General features: G+C 34.0%; 1 protein-coding gene across 2 annotated transcripts in view; it reads right to left on the bottom strand.

Moving 5' to 3' along the window:
* The window catches only part of LOC135224189 (lachesin-like), a 309871-nt gene that overhangs the window by 261999 nt on the left and 22872 nt on the right, over nt 1–25000 (bottom strand). For both annotated transcript variants that reach the window (XM_064263056.1, XM_064263055.1), the window contains exon 2: nt 17304–17357. In XM_064263056.1, the coding sequence (XP_064119126.1) occupies nt 17304–17357 (54 nt within the window). The remainder of the gene's footprint in view (nt 1–17303; nt 17358–25000) is intronic.

Below are 25000 nucleotides of genomic sequence, written 5' to 3' on the forward strand. Positions count from 1 at the left end.
GCTTATAGACTGATGTAAATTTTTCTCTCTTCTTTGAAAGCACATAGTTGTGAAGCTGCACCCAAACGAACGCCCCCCCCCCCCCCCCCCCCCCCCCCCCCCTACCCACCCCCCCCTCCCCCTTTCCCCTGTCATGAATTTAGGTTTCATTTCGTGTCTCTTTACAGCAGAGGTATGACACAATATTAGTAAATGGAAATTTAAGGCACCAATTCCCGACGGCTTTTTAATAATGTCGGACCATTTCCACATTATGCCGGTAACTAACTGGATATATCAAACGCCATATGATATTTTTCTACGCCTTTTGATGTCCTTTTTTATTCATTGGTAGAGTTTATTCAATTAAAATCAACAGGTTTTTCGTTTCAACCTGTTGGATTCGGCTGCAATAAATGTTGCATAAACTGGACGCTGCCATTGGCGTAGCACGAAAAATACAGAGCAGTTCCCATCTATTTTAGTCGCCCGATACTGCTTTCAATTTTGATTCTGTTTCTCGCTTTAATATTCTCTACCTGTGACTTTTCTTCTCTTTGATTCTTTAACACCTCTCCTTTCTGTGCATTCGCTTTACGTGCCTATGTACGTTATCGCAGCCAATTCATGATAAGTGAAATCACATACAAACACGAATTTCAATACTTTTCGCTTCCCTATCCTTCTCTTTTTGCAATTATTCCATGATAAGTGCAATTTGCGTAAAATGATATACAAGCGCGCAGGGAAAGAACGAATCAGAGAGACAAATGGCAATTTCGATACCTACTATCATAACTTAATACTAATCATTAGCTGAGCGCTGAATCTCTAGAGCAAAGGAATAACACATTTTACACAAAATAAACGACATAAAATTGATTACGATGAATAACTGCTATAAACCAGGCTGCGTTTCTAGATGGTCTCTATGACCTGCAAGTGCAATGACTAATAGCACACGTGAGCCTCTGTTTACACCGATAGACGATGCTCATATCTCTGTGCTAATGCAGACAAATGAAGGCTGCGAGGCTGTTTGCGTGTTGGCAAATGACAAATGAATCAATTCACGCACGCTATCAGTGAGAAGGTCTGTTTGTGTGTGTGTGTGTGTGTGTGTGTGTGTGTGAAAGTTGGCAAATGTTGAGAAATGGGAGGAATGTTTGATGTCTGATTAATTGCGTGTCATAAACCGTTGCCGGAGCAACAAATGCCAAAAATTTAGACAATTCTCAAGGAGTTGAACAATTTTAAATTTTTACTGAAAAGATGAAAAAAGAAGACTTTTTTTGGCGTCAACGTGTTCAAAATACTATTTAAACCATGCACAATTATTGAATCATGATAAGTTTTACACGAGGGAAAGTATATATAAAAATTTTTTTACAGATGTGTATGAGTAAGGCTAGTCTTGAATTATATCCTAAATAATATTAATTTCTCTCTGAAATAACTGGTAAAGAGTACTCTGAGAATTCTGTTTTCATATCATTTTGCACACTTTTGTATCAATTTTCATCAATAAAAATAAAAAATAAAAGAAAAAAAGTATTCTGAATGAAATAAATGGCGGCCACTGATTATAATACTTCATTTTAGTAACTGCTTAATTGTTTTAGGTTATACATCAAATCAAATATATCCCTCAGCGTATGACATATAAACCTTGGAGCATCATTTCTCCAGTGCAAGAACAAATCACCTCTTGGGTTCAAGTATTAGAAAATTACAATTGACAAAAGAATAACAGTAAACTTTCCAAAATTATTTTTCCTTATATTCTGCATCATGAAGTATACCGATGGTTAGGGAAAGATGGAAAACAGAAAATATAACATTGCGATAAGATGTTGACATACAGAACTTGGCGTCTTTGTTTCCGATATTAACAGAGAAGATTAATATATGATTTTTCAACTATTCCCATAGCTAAAAGTTTATAACGATATTCCAGCAATCCATCAAACCAGAATATTGAAAATTTTATAGAAATAGTGCAATTATAAACAAGGATATCAGTTCACTCAGATTAGTAAAACCTATTTAAATCAAGTTGTTTTAAATCATTAAATTCATCGTAAAGTGAAACTCAATTCAAGTATCAAAATCTTTATGAGAAAACTCGAGGGAGAAATTCATAACAAGTTGTATCAGGAGTGAAGAAAACTACTGATTCAACTTAACATGATGAAGATCATGACATTAATACTGAAATTAGTTCAATTCTCATACAAAGATTTAAACATGCACGTACATGAATTTCTGTCACATCACAGTGGCATTCTTTATATTTACAAACATCAAGCTATAAAAGGTCCTGTAACGATAAAGTCGCTTTACCTCTAAATTAACACCAAAAGGAGATTATAAATGATGAGTGATTAGTCACGACAGTGATCCTCTCCGATTTCAGTGACGGGTATTCACGTTGAGGAATTACTTATGCATAATACATACACATTAGCAAGCACACACACAGACACACACACACACACACACACACACACACCATAACCAACATATCTATGATATATATTATTATATATATTATATATTATTTATATTAATAAATTTATATATATATATAATATTATATAATATATCATATATATAAGTATATCTAAAAATGGAAGTATGTGTGTGTTCCAGCATAACTTTAAAACGTATCGAGCAATTTCGACCAAACTCGGTGTACGTATGACTTGCTATCTGGGAAAGAATACTGTGATGATAAGACATCACTGGTACCAAAGGGGCTGAGGGTGGGAAGGGGGTGGCATGCACAAATGACAGAAAACGACAAATATTAGTGTCCTATTTCCATAGTTACTGAGGTCCATGAAAATGAAATAGTGACACTCCTGATAACTTTCAAGTCCAAGTTCAGCCCAAATAGGAAGGGGGCGGGAGGAGGGGGGCCGGGTGAGAAAGGGTGATAAATGAAATGTAAAAAAAAAAAAAAAAATAGATTAGTGTCTAATCCATAGTTTTTTGATGCCACTGAGATGAATCGTGAGACTCCTGATGCCCTTTAAGTGCAAGTTCAGCACTGCTAGGAATGGGTGGTAAGGAGGGGTGAAATACTAAATGTCAAAAATGCTGGGTAATGTAAATGATGCAACTACATTGAAAGATGAGAGAGAGAGAGAGAGAGAGAGAGAGAGAGATTATCGGTTGTTATTCAGAGTTTTCCCTGGCAGCATATATATATATATATATATATATATATCTATATATATATATATATATATATATATATATAATAACATAAGTATGTGTGTATGTATGTATGTATGTGTATACAGAGAGAGAGAGAGAGAGAGAGACTTGGAGAAAGAGAGAGAGACGAGAGAGAGAGAGAGAGAGAGAGATAACCACAGGCGCATGAAAATAAACTAAAAAAAAAGATAATTACAAACTAAATAAACTCTTTGAAACTGGTCCAGCAAAGCGAGGGTTAATATTGAAAATTGTATCTATTTCTAGTTGATTCAGAAATCCCGAATTGGTTTTAATTCATTTTCGTTATATAGAATGAGGGCATTTGTAAGCGATGCCAATATCTGGGGTCCGACTAATGGAAATTTGATATTCCTTTTGCTTTTTTTTTATTTTTCCTTCATTTTATTTCTATTTCCTTTTACCTCGCTTTATATTAGATAAGCGAAACGGAAGAAGTATAGAGAATGAAGCAGACCCGCTACCATTCTTTATAAAATATATATATATATATATATATATATATAGATATATATATATAGCATATATATATATATATATATATTATATATAAAGAATAGGTAGGGGCGGGGTTTTTTTTTTTTCTGCTTCATTCTCCATACTTCTTCCGTTTCGCTTAATATATTATATATTTATATATATATATATATATATATATATATATATATATATATATATATATATATATATATATATATATATATATATATATATATATATATATATATATATATATCAGAATGGATTAAATTGTTGTAAAGTGGAACAGGCCCTATGCTCGTTCATCAGACGTACACATACATACACGCATACATATGTATATATGTGTACGTCTGATGAATGAGAATAAGACCTGTTTCACTTTATAGCAATTTAATCCATTCTGATATCTGAACACATAACCAATTATGTTCTGGGAACAACATCCTGAATTAGTTAATTTCATTAGCAAACTTTCCGGCTGGCAGCTAATTACTAGTTCCTCATTAACGGGCAATCAGTCTTCCACAACGCAATCAACAACAGGGTCTGATAGTCTTTCTAAGCCTATGTCGTCCTTGTATGTTGCCGTCTTCTTGTTCAGTGGCAACATAGTTACTTTTGTTCGTTGATTACAAAACTGATTTTCGTTAAGTCGTCAATGTTTAAACTACAACAAAAAATTTGCCTTTCATAGATTTGCAACACGTTCAGTGACAGTATATTAACAGATTACTTTAACATACGCTATTTTAATACATTTAAGAGGCTAAACTTGTTTTTGGACGTTTTATCATGTAACAAATTTCTTCGTAAAAATTTTGCCAATAGATTAACACATTCACTTTTGATCGTATCATATCAGTAGGTACCTTTCAGCAACTTAACAGCATAGTTACCAGACATTGCTGGTATTCACGTTTTAAAATAAACTATTTTTCTCAAAAATTTACTCAACGCTAACGTTGTTTTTCGAGATTGCTGTAATAAAATTATAGTTTCAATTAGTGACTGAACTATGCGTGTGCCAACGTCTGTGCTCTTATGAACATGTAACCACGTAGTCACACCAATATTTTGCCTTTCTAACCAAAATGATCCTAAGGTAATCTATCACTGGAATACTAGGTTACCCTACCTGTAACTATGCTATGGCGAGATCATGAACTGAAATTATCGTCAAAATATAGCGCACACGTTAATAATTATAGTTTATAACATAAGTTAATTTTCAAACCATAATTCGTTGTTCATCAGGAGTACAGTTCAAACCACTACGATTGTCTTTTCTTACTTTAAGTCATCCGAATAAAAAAAGCAGGAATTCAAATTCGATTCCTTCCGCTTTAACAGCTTACATGATGCAATTATCATAACTGTTCTATTATTCAGCTGTCGTCATAGTAGTAATAACGATAATCACTACTACTTCCACTACTACGACTACTAAATATTAAGTAATCATTACGATTTGAAATCTATGCGCTACTATTACTACTACTAAACATTAAATAATCATTACGATTAGAAATCTATACTATTTTCATATTATTTTACTACTACTACTACTACTACTACTACTACTATATACTATACTATTAATAATAATAATAATAATAATAATAATAATAATATAATACTAATAACAATAATAATAATAATCATACAAAACGTAAACGCGGTATTTAAAAATGATTTTTTATATAAGAGATGTAGCTCTGGGAGTAAATACAAATGTAATACATTACCTACCGATTATGGATGAAAGACCCAATTATATGGCGAAGCTTCAGACTTTCTGGCATGACAGACCTTTCTATATATAGAGTACTTTACCTCAAAGGAAAGCGCCTTAGATGATTTCCACCTTCACTCTAGACACGAGGAGAATAATGGCAGGGCAACTTTGGCCTACGTAATACACTCAAGCAAATTAGTTTTCGGAGGTAACATCCATCCCATTAAGAGGAACATAAGAAGTTCAGATGGCTACGAAACTTCAAAATAGGACCACCTACTTAATAATATTGAAATAAGGATTTTACACAAGTATTGTCCCGTACGATGTGGTTTAAACACCTGTGAATTTTTTTAAGGTATACGAAAGGTAATATTTGTGGCTACGATTTGGAATATCTATAACTCTAAAAAAAATAATAGCCAGTCAAACTTGCAAAACATTAAATGTTTTGTGTTTAGCGCTAAATTCGGAACAGGTGATATTTCAATTTTGATCCGATAGGAAAGTTATCTGAATTATGCTCAAGAAGTTATTATTGATATACAAATTCAATTTCTTTTACAGCAGAAAACTCTTAGTTAAGAGAATAAATATTTATAGTTCGAGTATTTTTTTAAAGAAAAATTCTATTTACATACACGTTTAGCTAAAATATAGGGTGATATCAGCCTTATTAAAGACCAAAAACAATATTATATATCCTATCATAACTCCCTCCCTTTTGCCTGATCTGATACGTAATAATTTAACGTGAAGCATATTGCTTTACTTATAAATTTGATGAACTCTAATATACACTGTCACTGGCATGAATTGATCAGATTTTTCCAGGACAGGAGAGAGATTTCCAGGACGTCCATTGCTTCATCTGAGCGCAACTTTGTAATCCCCGAACGGTTTCGTTTTAAAATGTTTTTCACTGAATTATCTACATTCATATATTTCTCATTTACTTTTAATTTATATCATTACATTTCTGCTGAAGAATACTTCATGTTTTTTTTTTAATATAAATTACTAATTCAAGTCCTTATCAATTTTCTTTGATGGTCATATTTGCAAGTATATTGGAAAGAATACTGAGAGGAAGAAAGCTTCTTTTATATAATAAAACAAAAGAAATTACGAAGAATTTCACTAGAAAATATAAAATACGCTCGTCTACTTGAATAGGGAGGACGAACGAACAGTCCACGAAGAAAACCCGGCAGTTTTAGTAAGAAACTAAATATGTAATAAAACTATTCCATCGGCTATAGGCAAATCAAATATTACGCCGATCAAAATGTATTCCTCTGAGGGAATGAAATTTCAGAAATAAAGTTCATATTTTTTCAAACAGTGCCAAACAGTACAATAAAACAATGAACGTGGCCCAACTTTTAAATCATTTTATAAACACATCAGTAACACAGTTGATAATACCCTGAAATGCCAGAAATTCCGTATGGAATAATACGGATCATGCAAACCGCGGCAGTAGAAATTGCAATTACGCGGAAATATTGCAGGGAGAAAGTTCGGTCGCGTTTTACTCGCAGCGATTGTCCAAATGTTTCAGAAACAATGTCAGGGCCGCATATGTTTGCTATTTCCATCACACCGTGTCCGACATTCGGAATCGATCGCTCGCCCGCTAGCCACAGCTCATATTTGGCGAAAAAAGTTTTTCAGCTGCTAGAAAAGTTGGTGTTGTCCGTGGGGAAAGATATTCTGATACATGCATGCATGCATACGCAACCCACGCGCTGGCGCACACACACACATATATACATAGATATGGATGTATGTTTTACAGTAGTTCGGCATTTACCTAACAAGAGAGAAGCCACTTTAAACGCTTTAAACGCAACGTACTACCTCCGTTCAATTCGATCGCAAATTAAGGTCATAAGGCTAGAAACTTCACCTCAAACGTAAGATCTTCAGAGGATATTCCCATTAGGTAAACATGAATGTATGTTTTATACAAACACACACACATAAACACACACACACACACACACACACACACACACACATATATATATATATATATATATATATATAATATATATAATATATGTATGTATATATATATATATGATATATATATAACTTATATATATATATATATATATATATATATATACATATATATACACATATATATATACATATATATATATATATATAATATATATATAATATTAATATAATATATACTATTATATATATAATTATGTGTGTGTATTTCTGTGTGTGCATGTGCCTATAGATCTGGCATTCACCACATTGCATAACTGCATCGTTACAAAACCTGACAAACAGAACTAAAACTCCCACGCTGAAGGAACTCTTTTCGCCCGAAACCCCTCCCACTTACAGAATAAGGTAATGATCATCAGCATATCGGCGGAGGCCGAATTATTCCCGGGCTATTTGGACGGATGTGTCATTCCCAGGCGCCTTCCACCTAGCTGAAAGAAAGCGGAGACGGTAGAATTCCCTTTGCCCGGCTAATGCTCGCCATCTGATAATGGCAGCCTGGTTGAAGCCTCGAATTTTATATTTTACCAATCTACTTTCGGGGGGAAACTGGCGCTGGGTGAGATTGCGGGTAACAGCCAGATTAAAAGGGGGAAAAGGGAAATGGCGTGCATGCGGTTCTGCGGGTGAAGGCAGGGGATTGGCCCTCTGATGAAAGGACCCATTTTATATTACTACTCTTTTTAATGGACCGCTGATAAACGATGCATACATGCACGCACGAACATACACACAAGTACCTACCTAGATACACTTTTGTAGTATAAACGCACATACATACATTTATACACACACACATACACACACACACACACACACACACACACACACATATATATATATATATATATATATATATATATTATATATATATGAAAAATAATAAAAAATAATTATATAATTTTAATATATAATATATATATAAAAGTGTGTGTGTTGTGTGTGTGTGTGTGTGTGTGTGTGTGTGACTGACTGAGAGCACAATTGTGAAGTTAGTAGAAACCATGAACAGAAAAATTAGTGTGAATAAAATGAATGATTAGCACAACAAAGAACAACAAAAGAAAGAGATTACCTTTCAACGGTACCCCGTAAGAGAATTATCTATTGCTCTATAAACGTGAACCAACACCTGTTATTTTTATCTAACACAAAGATATTCTAATATCCGAAGACTGCACGCACACCTTGAAAAATAAGAATGAATCACTGAAATACAACGTAAACACAATGAATCGGAACTACGTCATCAAAGCAGCAATCTATCGACCTCGTCCTTATAAAGCCTGTTAAGCTCATCAGTTCACCATCCCTCTTTTTTATTCGGAGACAAGCATATTTGTTTAGCCACCCTGCCCCGAATTCCTGCTTTCCGTTTCCGCCATTGTTTATTGCAATCACTTCGGGTTCCTGTTGTTATTGCGACATTTGTTTACCGGCACGCAGGTAATTTGGGACGGCCACTTTTCTTCCTAATTCCCATTTCCTTCTTTTGTAACTCCATTTTCTCCCTTTGTTTTATCGTGGTTCTTTTAGTTTTGGTAAAGAATTATTTTACTATATTTGTTCATGGATGCGTGTGTGTGTTCTTATTATGGTGGATATTGCATCTTTGTATCTAAACTATAACAAAGTAAGTTCACCATCATTATATTTCCATTTTTATCCAGCTGTTGGCAGCGGCAGGATTCTTCAAAAGTTATCGTTTCGGCATTTCGGAGGCGCAGTTTTGAGTTTAGGAAACTTCTATGGAAGCAAGAGCGGGGTTTACCAACCTTATCCTTAAATGTATAGTTCAAAATGTTGCCATAGAACTTAAAAGTTAATTTGTCGCCTGATAGTCGGAAAAGCCAGCACAATACATAAGATTAATTTATCCAATATCGTTCAAAAAATGTTCACCCTTTAATACTGAACGTCTAAAAATGCTATTTTGTCTCTTAATCGGGAATATAATTTTAAAAAATCAATCACCTATAGGTACTACATTCTGAATTTCTAATAAAATTTTACGTTTTAAGCAATATTCTCGTAATTTCTTTATAATAAGCGAAAATACTAGTTAAAATTAACCTGTATTCACACGAATCTGTTTCTATGGTATAAAAAAAATTCCTATTACTAATATTTATAATAAAAAAAAAAACGTAGTTTACCAACATTCCCCAGTGTTCATCAGTTTCTTAGCTATAATTAAATATTCTTGCCACTAACATTCACAATTCCTAAAAAGAAGTACATCAATACTTCATTACAAAAATAATACCCCAGTTAAGTTTAACCACATTTTAGATGCACAATAATCTACTAATTTGAATTTGAAATGCAATGCCGCTTTACACCATAAACAAAAAATATACTGAATAAATTAATGCATAATTGGGTTTAGTTGTTTATCATGAAAAACCGAAACAATTTTCTCGAACGTTTATGATATTTTAGGTAGTTTTATTATTATTATTATTATTATTATTATTATTATTATTATTATTATTATTATATTATTATTATTATTCCTTTAGGAAAAATAATAATAATACAAATATTTCATATTGTTCACAATAATAATAACTAACTGAACCAAACAACCAAAAAAAAACTTCTTTCAAGTTTTCTTCTGAACGATTGAAAAAGAAACCCACAAATTCAATTTGTAACTTGTTTACTTCTAAGTATTTACATAAGTTTTACTCCACACTCGAGTACTTTCAGGCCCTTCTGTGGCCCATTCTCAAGAGATGTTTGGGATGTTAGCCTGGGTCAAGGCCCAGCAGTCTTCTAAATACTTAGAAGTAAACAAGTTACAAATTGAATTTGTGGGTTTCTTTTTCAATAATACTAATAATAATAATAATAATAATAATAGTAATAATAATAATAATAATAATATAATAATAATAATAATAATAATATAATAATAATAATAATAATAAATATTATTATTATTATTATTATTATTATTATTATTATTATTATTATTATATTATTATTATTATTATTATTATTATTATTGTTAATATTATTATTATTATTATTATTAGTATTATTATTATTATTATTATCTGGTACTGCTAATCTTTTTAATCTGTCCGAACTTGAAAACACGAGTCAACTGTACCTATTAATATCTTTTTCTGAACGACGTCTTCCCGTTAAATAACTCTCCCTCTATATCAACTTTAATTCAAACTAATTTCACATGTTTTCTCTTAAATGAAAATCTCCCCTTACCTACTAATTAACGGAATTATAATTATTGCCTCCTTTTTATTAGAATCTCTTTTCTTGCGCAAAATAATATGGTTTTTGCATTGTGAGTTTTGTAACCTAACGCTTCATTACATTTCAATGATAATTATTTGTTGCTAATTAATAAAAGTTACTCAAGATTTGATGGCAGAATTAATATTACATCAGAATATGAATATCAGTAGGAGAATTGTAAACTTCTTTAATTTCTTAGTTTTTTAATTCATGATTATATATATATATATATATATATATATATATATATATATATATATATATATATATATATATATATATATATATATATACATATATACATATATATATATATATATATATATATATATATATATATATATATATATATATATATGTAGATATACAGTTAATAATACTCAAGTATTAAATGGCCCTAAAATATACCCAGCGGGGCATAACAGATGTCAATCTGTATTTGCATGCATGTATTGTTCACTTAGAATGCGTATTATGATGTAATTTTACCGAACTCTTACATGAGCGCCTAGAGTCTTGGCTATTCTATGATCCCTTCAAAGGCACAATTACGTAGCCAGATAAGCGAGTCTAGCGCTTATCTGATTCCTTTCAACATCGTCATACTTTCCTGAGCCTTATGCATATTGCATTACCTCCTTCTTAATAGAAACCGATAACGATGTTATCCGCTCTAGCCCTCACCTAGGCTACCCTGAATTATGACGGAGCCGGTCCCTCCTATCGAATTACGAAACCCCGACTTCTAAATTGATATCTCACTAAAGAGTTTACCGGTTTACGGTGTCTTGGTGACTTCACCGCCAGGCGTTATCGAGTTAATTCCAACAATCCTTCCTCTCTCTCGAGTCATTACGGATTTATGGGTCATTAATATTTAATAGCACGCGGAATTGTTTGCTCGCATTCTATGAGAAGATTAAATCAAAACGCTCCTTCCATTTAGCTAGCTAGCTTCATATATGGTGGGTGTTACGGCTGGTAGTACAGCTCTCAGCTCATGTTTGCTGGGGTCGTGACTTATTCCAAGACGACCATTCAAAAGTTCACCGAAGCTTAAGAGTAACACCGTCTGTTGGCCCTAATACGTTTCAAGAACAGAGGATGGTCCCATATATATATATATATATATATATATATATATATATATATATATATATATATATATATATATATATATATATATATATGAATTTTTATCACATCACCGTAATTCGTATACATACATCGAGCTACAAATGTCCTTTAATATCCAATTCACTCTACCTTGGAATTAATATATTTTTATATATGTTAACCGAAAGGAAATCTTTTTAGTTGATAACAATTTCTCCTCTGTCCGCTGGGCGCTGGTTCGAACCCACGAGAGGATGAAATTATTATCAATTAAAAATATTTTCTTTCGGTTACCACAATTGAAAAAATATTAATTCCGATGTAGAGTAAATTGGATAATAAAGGGCATTTGTAGCTTGATGTATACATGTGTATATAATGTCGCTGCCTGAGAGATTGGAAAATGATGAAATAAGAAGAAGGGCAGGTTTAGTAAAGATTACAGAGGTGATAAGAGCCACGATTCAGATGGCAAGGGCATGTGTTGAGGATGGAAGACGAGGAGGGAGTGAAGAGGGCTTGGGAGGAGAACCTGTTAGAGGAAGAAGATCGAGAGGGAGACAGAATTAGATGGCGAGATAAAGTAAAGGAAGATATGGAGAGCAGAGGTTTGGTGGAGGATGATGCCTTTGATAGAAGGCAGTGGAGAAGGCGCATCAGGCAGGCAACCGACCCCTTAATGTAGGGATAACGGTGGGAAGGAAGGTGTGTATGTATATATATATATATATATACATATATATATATATATATATATACTATATATATATATATATACATATATATATATATATATATATATATATAGATATATCATATCTACTATATCTATATATATATATATATAATATATATACTATATATATATATATATATATATAAATATATAGATATATACATATCTATATATATATAAATATATATATATATATATATATATATATATATATATATAAATATATAGATATATACATATCTATATATATAAATATATATATATATATATTATATATATATATATATATATATATACACACACACACATATATGCTATATAATAGATTACCATATTAATATTAGAATAATATATATATATATTATATATATATTATTCAATACATAATGTATATATATGTATATATTATATATACATATAATACGTATCCATTATATATATATATATAATATAGATATATATATATGCAAGCATATGAACCCATTTTAGTTGTATATAGTCAAACAAGATAGACTGGTAAAATTATCAGTACACGCAATACCGTGTTTGGGAACATTACAACACAAGCAGAGTCGGGGAAAATTCAGGAATATCCTCGAAGTATAATTGGAATTACTGGAGGATGTGTCAGCCTGGATGTGACTGCTCTTCACCCATTTTTAATACCAAAGTAATACTCGACTCGCAAATTATAAGCAGAGCATGAATTACGTATTAATATATCGCGCCTTTTTAAAAGTGGAGATTAAATCTTCCTATTACATGACATGTAGATTTTTATAGACAAGGAATGATGTCAAGAAATTGCATGATCTTATTTCTTTTAAGCAGAGCAAGCAAATTGAATTATAGCCCTCCAAGGCATAGGGAACCCAAATATGATCTTTCCACATATTTCTGTTTAGATACTTTACGAATGAATTAGTGTAGGTAGATACGAGTATAACCATTAGGTTAGGTAGTGTCTGTGAGTAATTAGACATGTTGACTAATATCATACTATTCTGAATGTCATATTGCCATGATAAGAACTCAAGATTTCATCTGATTGGAGATCAAACTAATCGAATTCGAGTCCAACAACAGCAATAAAAAAGACGAACAGAGAGAGAGAGAGAGAGAGAGAGAGAGAGAGAGAGAGAGAGAGAGAGAGAGATGTGGGTGCATGGCGAATAAACTCATAAAAAAAGTAAACAAAAAAGAAAATAATGTATAATGATATTTAGGTGAAATGTAAATACCCATAAGCATTAGATATGCAGTTTGAATGTAAAGATAAATGTCCACTTTTCTTATGCGTCCGAATCAGAGCCTTTCGCCTGAATAAAGGCAAAAAGAAATCGCCAGCCATCGGCATCAAAGGGGATAGAATCGTATATTCCGTCACTGAATGGCCTGACTTTATGGAAGGTCATTTTTTTGAGAGCCATTATTTTTTACATCCCTTTATCGTCGCGGGCCGGAAGCTACAAGGGCTGTTTCGGGGGCACTGACGTCCCTGACCATTGGGATACTGTAAGAGGCATTAACCCTGATAACTGATAAGACCTCTGACATGTGGGGAGCTTCTTATATGTACTCTTGGGTTGTCAGGAAATCGTCATAGACCACTGGGTTACTTAAAGAAGCATTAATTCCGATAAAACTGATGCTTTGTAGAACGTTTTTTGAATGAGCGTTGGGTTTATCAGGAAGTCGTACCGTCTATTTAATATCCGGTTGGTAAGGGTTCAAAAGGATTTTCGTCATGCAACAGAGAACAGAAATGCAACGTAGTTAACTATTGCATGCAACAGTTCTACGCGTCATGATGTCACTATAAACTTTTCAATAAGCTTCGAGTTGTGAGGTTATTGTTACATACCGTTCTCATGAGAATGGGTAATTTCATATTTGAATAATTCAAGTTTACTAATAATAAACCGATAACAAAGTGCAGGTATTGATGGGGGGGGGGGGGGGGGGGGGGGGGGGGGCGGGGGGGGGGGGGGGGGGCGGCGGGGGTGGTAAATAAAATAAAAACGCTGCTGCAAAAGTGAATGTTATTCTAATAACACCAACGTATTCAAGCCTAATTACATTATATTAAAAAAAATGTAATGGCAAAAATATTCTCTTAACAAAACGTTTCTCCGTTCCACTAGCCTCACGTATTCCATATTTCATTATCGTATGGTATGGCCTTTCTGCTGTACCCGCGACCACAACACTTACGCATTTCAAGATCGTGTATCCATGTAAGCACACGCACATTCGCTTACACACACACACACACAAACACACGCATTATATATATATATATATATATTATATATAAATTATATATATATATATATATATATATATATATATATATATATATATATATATATATATATATATATAAATGTGTGTGTGTATGCATGTAAACACACGCACATTGCTTGCACACACGCACACGCACGCATTATATATATATATATATATATATATATATATATATATATATATATATATATATATATATATATATAATATATATATTTCAATGCATGTGTGTGTGTGTGTGTGTGCGCGTCTGTATATCCTTTGAACTCCTAATAGTGTATAAATCTGAAGTATAAAGTAACAGACTTAAAGTCGTCATTGAGATCATAATGATCTACATTTAAGTAAAATTCTACTTTTTCCTTGCCCAGCACTTAACAGCACAAAAATAATTTAACTCTGATTAAAGTAGATTGCAAGGTAAAATATAAGATAAAATGCTGCCGGATTAGTCTTACGATGAGGATCCCTGATATATTACTATAGTCTTCAACTTCAGAAGGAAAAAGCAACTGTTTAATTTCGTATTTTGCTCTTTTATTTATAAGTTTAATAGTATATTACAATCAGACTAAAAATTTTAGCGTGTTTCAAAATTCACTGCTACTTCTGCGTTATTTTAACTCCTGGGCAGCAAAGTGCTGAAATCAAATTTTATTCAAATGTATCTTATGACACTTCCCCCCATGAAGATTCCATAATAGCAAAATGCTTATTCACCGGATTTCAACCGCTTCCGATGCTCTGAAGGCAAAAATGCATTAACTGAAGGTCTATCCTTCCACCTTTAGAGACTTCTCTAGCTTTTGCTTTTAAAGTTACTGCAAATCCGTTAACAGCAACGTGGATCTACCTTAGGTATTTTGTCTTCGGTTCTTTATCGTCCTTTCTTTGTCATTTTTGGACAGTCAGCGATAAAGGAAAAGTGGCGTAACGTAAAGGATATGCAATTGTTGTTTATTTTATTTTAATTTTTTGGCAGATAGGTTCTTGTAACGTCCTTTGTTTTCATTCATCTTAGGGGTGAGATACAGATTAGAAATTTTAAAATGCCCATGGTCACCAGTTCTTGTTTTATGATTATATTTGAGACCAACTGGCAATTATTGACTGCACCGTTGGAATTCATCTCTTTTGTGACATTTGTGTGCTATTCGTTCGGGTGAAATTGAATGGGTGATTCAAACAGTTCCCCAGTTATCCTGCTTGTGTTCAGGTTCTAAGCTTATGTAATCATTGTTTCTTGTATATAAATATTCATCACAATCATTCTGCCACAAACAAAATAAGGTCCAGTTTGATTATTTACGAAAAAATATCAAATGAAAATGGGAAAACTATAATATTCTTTTTATGCTTTATTTCATTTCCATCGTCAGTGATCTTAAGACTCTACGAAAGTATTTAACTTTGTGTTTTATAACCACAATGGAAAACAGGAGTACACCCTGCAAAGTCTTAATAATAATAATAATAATAATAATAATAATAATAATAATAATAATAATAATAATAATAATAATAATAATAATAATGTGTAAAGCTCAAAACTATTGTTCAAATTCCAAGAATAACTAAGTTAGTGTTAGTTTCCCGTCCCGCCCAACTATTTTCCTCAGGTACGTTTTACCAAAGCTCTGATTGAAGCTCGTCTATAATGCAACTTCACTAAATTACAATGTGGCTTAGTTCTAGAAGTGATTGTCTCTAAAAGTGAGGCTAAGAAAACAAATACAACAGCAACTAATACGACGATGAGGAACATGTACTATGTTATTGCATTTTCCTTGGGTTAAAGATGTATTTTCTTCTTGACTACTTAGAAATTTTTCTTTTAAACCTAATTGCGTGCTGTTTTCCTTATTACCAGACAAAGAGAGAAGGGTGGCTAAAACATAACGTGGACAAAACTCAGTGAGTTCTGACCACGACTATTAATTACAGAAACTTGAACCAGGTAATTCATACGTATTTGTGTCATGCTTCTGGTGAGGGGTGACGGAGATTAAGAGTGTTTTATCCTACTTTATATTCCGTGAAATCCGGGGCTCTTATCATGCTTGCAACTTTTAATGGGAAATTTTTCTTTTCTTTAAGAAGTTAATTTATTTTACTTGCTTAAATCAAGGAAATACATAAATACAGTGAAAGGAATACAGACACTTATAACAACTTCTAACTGAGATTAGCGATTGGATAACATGTAAGATTACAGGTAATACTAAAACAGTTACAGGTGAATGTCCTTTACCTTTTCCCTGTATACACAGTCAAGGGTGCGTCTTAGAAAGTATTGTGACAACTATTACAAAACAGAAGAGTTGAAACGAAAAACAAACAAACAAACACAAAAACTTAAAAAAAAAAAAAGTGACAGCAAGAGTCGTAAACACGTATTGCTTGTTTTACCTGATGACGTCACAGCGTTGTTTCCAGTATGCGAGTTCCGGATGCTGCCCAGACCTGCCGTTGGATATACATTTGTTTGAGTAATGAAATATGAAATGGATATGGTCGAAGTCATTATGTGATTTAATTCATGAAACTGCGGCCAAAGTCGGTACAAGTGACTTAGGAATCACCTTAAATCATCTTATGATTTATGCAATAATAAACCAATATAGCTCATGACCCTAGATTCAACACGTGACTAAAAGCTTACCATGGCTATACCCGATAATTATTATTCACTTAATGAAATTAAAAAACTTACAACCCAAATCTTACCTAAATATAAATCAATACGATTTGGCCGAAGACTAAATTCATGACTTATAATGAAATATAACAAAACGAATATGATTCAAGGCAGAACGTGTAACCTGTGACCAAACAGAAATTAATGACATCTGAAACAAGACACAACACATTAATTACGATTCAGTGTAAATTAACAACACACAAACCCAGTCACAACGCGTGAAATACGACTCATCGTAGATGAAATTACGTAGGGCTCATGATTTAACACAACGGAAGAGCACACATTAAAATGAAACATCTGCCACATTTACCCTCAAAGTGAATAATGGCGAATGGAAGCGTAAATCATAAAACATGCAATATCATCGCTCGCGGAGACCATATTTCAAGAGGAAATCAATGAAAAAGAAATTGCACTTGAAATATGGCCAAAAAGGAAAACTCAATCCCCGGGATAATCATCCCATTTGTGATTATTCGTTCTCAGAGGTGATTTGATAAAGCCGGTGAGCGAATGAGCTCAAGCAATAAGAGCCTTCGACTAGGGAGCAATAAGGGCCTTAATCCATTAGCCGATATTGGGAATTATCGTCTAATACAGTTTCAGAAAAGAACAGGGGATTAAAGGCAAAGGTGGGGAGGAGAGAGAGAGAGAGAGAGAGAGAGAGAGAGAGAGAGAGAGAGAGAGAGATATGAAAAGAAGATTAAAAACAAAGATGAAAGAAAGGGAGAGAGAGAGAGAGAGAGAGAGAGTGAGGGATGAAAAGTGAAAAGTTTCAAAGCAAAGATGACGTAGGAAGGCAAACGAGAGAGAGAGAGAGAGAGAGAGAGAGAGAGAGAGAGAGAGAGAGAGAGGTAAGGCGTAGGTGGAGTGAAGCAATGAATAAGAAATAGAACAACTCCAAGAGATAGACTGACAGTTAGAGAGAAACATGAAGAAAACAGTTTTGAGAAAGAAGGCAGGAGGAGAAGGTGTGAGAGCCAAAACCGAATGGAAAATGGAGAACGCTCATGAAAGGAGAAGTAATTATTGCAAACAAAACGAGTGGTCGATAAAGAACATGTAATATTAATGAAAACCAAACAACATAAGACCCGCCGGATACTAAGAAAGAAAGCAATCATATTTCACCACCGAAAACTTATCAAGATGATGATTTGGAAGGGTTTATCTCAGTTCCGCATTCCTGTCGTTCATTCTTTAATGATAATAATATCTCCCATCTGGTTTATCACGATTTATTCTTTGTCCTCCTTCGTCATCCACTTCTCCAATTCTCCACCCTTTCCAGTCCCACCCCGGAAACCCACTCCATGGCCAAAGCTCAGTTTTTTCCTCTCTCTCTCTCTCTCTCTCTCTCTCTCTCTCTCTCTCTCTCTCTCCTGCATCCAGTGGCTGCCTTGTTTTCCATGTAATTCCGCCTGAACTCCGCGCAAGACGCTCCGAAACCGCGCTGTTGATCACCTCGTAGTCTATTGAAGGGCAAGAATTAATTACGCTTCGGTTAGTAATTACAGCCTTTAAGAGAGATCGATTCATTGCTTCCTCATAAAGAGTTAATCCTTTGTAGACCGGCGGCTGTTTGACTTAGACGAAACTTATCGGAACCTCTTAGGGGCTTAAGCTTTTTATTATCATTTTTACTTTTCTCCTCCGTCATCTCCCCCGCCCCACCCCAACCCCCTTTCTCTCTTTCGAAGTCTATCTATCTTTTCCATTTGCTCCGAAGATGAGTCTTTGCCTTTTAGACTTGAAGGCGTTCTTTGCTGGTACGATAATCCTTCGAGCGAAATAAGAGGTTCACTTGTGCGACCTCCCAAAAAAAGTTTCTTTCTCTCTCTCTCTCTCTCTCTCTCTCTCTCTCTCTCTCTCTCTCTCTCTTTATTTCTCTTTCTGGTATTGGCCAAACAGACTTGCTTTAAATCGTAGGAAGTTTCCTGTTTACACCATCAGTCATAATGGGAGCAAGTTTCCGTTCACGGAGTGAGATGGATAGAGGAGAGACAGAATGGGGCAACGAGCTTGGAAACAAATATACGAAACAGAGAGAGAGAGAGAGAGATAACGTGGGTGTGAAAAACATTACGGAGACACAGATACAATTCACACACAGCTAGAGATAAGGAGAGAGAAAGTAGGATGGAAAACCATAAACGTAATTAAAATAGACTATAAGAAAGACCTATGAACAAAAATAATGTGAAAAACGGAATAAAATAATAAAAAAAAATATCAGAAGCGGAACCAATGAAGGAGAGAGAGCTATTTTTGGGGGAGAAGGATCAGAGTGAAAACAATCTAGAAAGAACGAAATATACTAAGGAAACCAGAAAATGGAGACGTGTAGAAGAAAAATCAAGCTGTGAAAAATAAAATAATGAAATAAATAAATAAAAAAACATTGAAAAGGCAGAGGTATCAGCACTGAAATAAAACAATAAATGAACATGAGAAATAGGAGAGGAGTAAAACCAAGAAAAAAAAAAACACTAGAAATAGGGAAGGAAAAATAACTGAAATGCATACATACAAGATTGGGCGGGGGGGGGAGGGGGGGGGGGGGGGTGAGTAAAGGCATCAAAACAAAAGTCATAAAATCGACGGAAATAATAGAGAAATAACGATGACATAAACAAGAGAACGGGAAACATCAGGGGAAATATGACTGAAATGCACAAATGCAAGAATACAGAGGGGAAAAATGTCAGAATAAAAATAAGAACGTGATAAATAATGATGAAAAAAAGATGAGATAAACGAAACAAGAGAACGGGAAACAGCACGAGAGATATGACTGAAATACATAAATACTAGAGGACAGAGAAAAAAAAAGCAGATAAAAACATAACAACACGGTAAATAAAATAAAAACGATGAAATAAGAGAAAAGAGAACACGGGAAATATCAGACGGAAGAGGGACAGACTAAACAAACGCGAGAACGCCAGGTAAATAGCAGAAAGGGGAAGGAAACAAATCAAACCGACAAACAAGAGACGCGGACAGGAAGGAAGGAAGGAAGGAAGGAACTGCTCGTCTGAGATTTTCGCCCATGAATAATTAAGGCAGATTATCCTCTTGACTTCATCAGGACACTCTTTAAGAAGAAAGCTCCAAGAGAGAGAGAGAGAGAGAGAGAGAGAGAGAGAGAGAGAGACTCGGATAAGTTGGGGAAGTCGAATAAGATTGAACTAAAAAAATTCCGGTAATTGGAATTGAGCCAGGAAATGGAAACGATTATAAAAAGGGGGCATTAAATGGAAAAGAATGAAAAAATGGAATTACTGTAAGATATGGTCGTAGATAGGAGGAGATTAGGTTTGGTAGGGGAAAAATTAACTAAAGTTCAATTAATTTTTTTTAATTAAGAAAACTCTATATCAAATATTTAATGTGTAACTACAAAAATGTCTATTTCCAGTTTAAACTGAAAGAAAATATTACCATAAATGGTTGAAGAAAACTGATCAGAGAGGTAATTCTTTTATATGTCTCACTAACATCACCAAGAAATGAAATCGATAAAGGTCTCTCTCTCTCTCTCTCTCTCTCTCTCTCTCTCTCTCTCTCTCTCTCTCTCACACACACACACACACACACACACACACTCACAACAACACAAACCCACTCAAATGCACTTATCCACAAGTTCAGACGCACACCATCTGTACAATGCTAACAATTACTTCAGTGAATTTCATTAGGTTTATATTACCACAACTTCATTGTGTTATACATACAGAGAGAGAGAGAGAGAGAGAGAGAGAGAGAGAGAGAGAGAGAGAGAGAGAGAACAAATCTCAAGATGAGAATGATATACTCGTAGTAACTATTTAAAAAGAAATGTTTATAAGACGACAATATTTATGAAAATAAAATCATTGTGTAATGTAATGCATCAACATTCTTACAACCTAATATCAACAGATATAAAATTCAATTAATGCTTTGAAAAAAAAAAGTAATAACTGGATTCATGAAAATACCATGAATAAAAAACATAATCTCATATTCGTCAAAAATTGTCCAACCCATTAAGTGTTTACAGACGAGCTGTGAAAACCTTTTCCTTCGAAAAAAAAAAATATTCGTTCCTGAGAAACGAATTGTACCCTATTCCTCTTGCCTCCGCCCTGTCCCCCACCCCACTTAGGGGCCGTCTCTCCCCCTCCCCGTTAAGCAATAACTTAAGGAGTCTGGGAAGAGATTCCATTCCCGTATTCCATCGTCAAATTTTAGTGGAGGAAAAAGAAAATATGATAATGAAAATCGATACAACGTGTGGCGCTAGTTTATTTGAAATATGGTGCAGAGGGGAATTGAGCAGGAGAGAGAGAGAGAGAGAGAGAGAGAGAGAGAGAGAGAGAGAGAGAGAGAGAGAGAGAGAGAGGTGGGAAGGAAGACTACAGGAAAAAGGAGATGGGATATGATGGAGAAGAGAAAAGAGAGGAAATATCGTTAGGGAATAATGATAAGGCGTGCGTTAGAGATTGATAAGGTGGAAATGAAAGTCACTTTCATGAAAGATTGTTTATTTAGTCAAATGTTAGAGAAATATATCATTAGGAAGCGTTCGGGATGTAAGCCCGGTATCAGGTAAGTTACAATCTTACTTTTTAGATTCAAATGTAAGATTGGCAAATCGCTTGCGAGTAGCTCAATCCGTGGGAATAAACCCAGGGAAGTAAATGCCGGGTAAAGCAATGAAAACGAAAGAAAATACGCAAGAACTTACCAAGAAAGGCATAAGATATTCTAAAATATAACTGACCAGACAATTATGGAACAGCGCACCGAATGCGACCGAAACGAATCAAGGAAGTTGAAAAAGGAATAAAACGGAGGAAATCAGAAGAAAATGGAACGGAGATGACCGAGATAGCAGTGGAAAGGGACCGCGATAAAAAAAAGAGAGAGAAAAAAAAGAAGGGACACGAAAATAAAACGCCTTTTATACCGAAGTTTGACCTCCGTCCGCCCTAACTTTGACCTTTTGCCGACGACCCTCAAAAAAGCTAACAGCCATTGTGTTCTTCCTAACCTGTCAGCATTACCAATGAAGAAGACTCAACAAGTGATTCGGAGGGGATTTCTGGACCAAAGCTCGACCTCCTTAGGCGAAGAAAAACGAGAGAAGGAAGAGGAGAGAAGGAAAGAAGATCGCCCGCCGGATGTTGGCCGGGATTCGTTTTCATTTAATTTGTCTGCGAATATAATATTCAGGTCAGGGCGGGAAATGTTGCTGCGTTCAGAGAAACTGGGGAGGCGAATGTTTTACTGAATAGTTCCTCTGGTAAAATTTTAGGTTAGTATAAATTTCCATTGTCTCAACCAGATCATCAATTATTACTTTTATTACTTTAATTAATGGCGAATAATCATTATTAGAATGAGTCTAGGGAGGCGATTATTTTACTGAACAGTTCTCTGGTATTTAGGTATTTCAGTCTAAATTTCCATTATATCAAGCAGATAATCAATTATTATTTTTATGACTTTATTTAATGGCGAATAATTATATAAGCACATTATAAAAGTAAAATTTTATCGCATTTAAAGAAAGGTACAGTAGATTGTGTTACATTATTATTATTATTATTATTATTATTATTATTATTATTATTATTATTATATTATTATTATTATTATTATTATTAAGTTCATCTATCTTAAAAGACCTAAAGGAAGTGTTTGATTAGACAGGTGTACAAAAGAGAATATCTAAAATATACACAGGTATCATATCACTTGTGGTAAAATTAAATCATAAAATTATGTATAAGTCTTAAGTCTGATATACCACGAGGCAAAGACATGAACACAATAGGATTATGGAACGCCAATTACAATTCACCCCTCAGAACTATAGTCTCTCAGCCTGGAATTGTAAGGTAAACCAGTTGCCAAAAATGTCGGCAATTCAATATAGACATGAAATATTTTTGTCCCTAATACACACGTAACTGCTTTTATACTATTAAACATTAAGCCACCAATGCTTCTCAATAAACAATTCAATTTTACCTGAATGTTAAACACAAATGGAATTACCTACGGTACGTGCATCTACCCTGGCAAGGATTCGAACCTCTGCCTTGGGGTTTGATGGAGAGTACAGGGCTTATTCATGCGGCTCAGAGACTGATTAACTGATTGATTATGAAATTTAGGTCTTGAAGGCCAAGCTATACCTTGCTTTCTTTAACCGGGATATTTTGCTCAGTGTTCAGCAGAATACATACAAGAGCTTTCTTGATTTCGTTCTTTCTTTAAATCTTGAGCAGAAAACTGTTATGGACAGCGTCAACAAACTATACACGCAAGAGAACTCGAAAGGGAAATCAGATGCAAAGAGAAAGGCAAGTTATAGGGGAAAGGGGATCAAATAGAATATATGAGGAAACAGGAGATGAAACTGATACACCTGAAATTTAGGAAAAGACAGCAGAGGGCAGGAATGAATTTTCCTCTCGCTTAAGTATTTGGAGACGTGAAGATAGCACAAGGTAAACTACCTTACATGTTAGTTGTAAACAAGATAAAAAGTAGTATTAAACCCCACGCTAAAAAAAACGACACAATGGCATATTTAAGGAATGTAAAACATACAAATAAAAAAAATAACACCTTTAAATGAAATCCTGCGATAGCAAACGTAATAAGTACGCTGGTGGAGACTTATCAATATCGCACAAATCTTCGAAATTCTCTTTAACCCCTTTCCCCGCGACTCCCTGCAGTTAATAAGACTTCATTAAAGTCGTGTCATAAATTCCAATTTTTTTTTAGCTCAGTAGGGGATCGACTTCCGAAGAATATTTTTGTGCTTTCCTTCGTTTTTCTTCCTTTGCTTCTTTGTCGACAATCACAAAACATTAACCCGAACCAGAAAAATAATAGCTGTTGTCATTCGAGGATGTAGTTACCGTGTGTAATCTACAGCTACAACTCACCGTCGAAAGTAACACAATCTACAAGTTTGGATCAATGTCTCTCATTACTTTCTATTTTAAGCTGACAGACTAGGAGTCTCTAATGTTCACCAACTTCCTTAGAAAAACTTTCAACGCCTCAAACTTGATAATGCATCGCTTCAAGAAGTCTGACTACTAATTTCCAATGTATTATTTCATGAAGTCTTTCTACTTATTTTGTATTTATCTTCCTCGTAAGTATTACTGAAACTTCTTTTTATGGCCTAATAACGTCTGGAGAGAGAAAACACAGTCAATTTCAATATCCTTTGATGCTTTAGATAGAATAACAGAGCACCGAAGAAAATCTTTTTCAGACAAAAGTATAAGAATCATAAACTTCTTGAATTACGAGAAATTACGCAGCAAAGCTTGAGGTTTATTGTAAAAGCGATAACATATTATTATCTAAGACTCTTGTAAGAGGA

The sequence above is a fragment of the Macrobrachium nipponense genome, chromosome 10 (genome assembly GCF_015104395.2).
Source record: "Macrobrachium nipponense isolate FS-2020 chromosome 10, ASM1510439v2, whole genome shotgun sequence".
Classification (NCBI taxonomy): Eukaryota; Metazoa; Arthropoda; class Malacostraca; order Decapoda; family Palaemonidae; genus Macrobrachium; species Macrobrachium nipponense.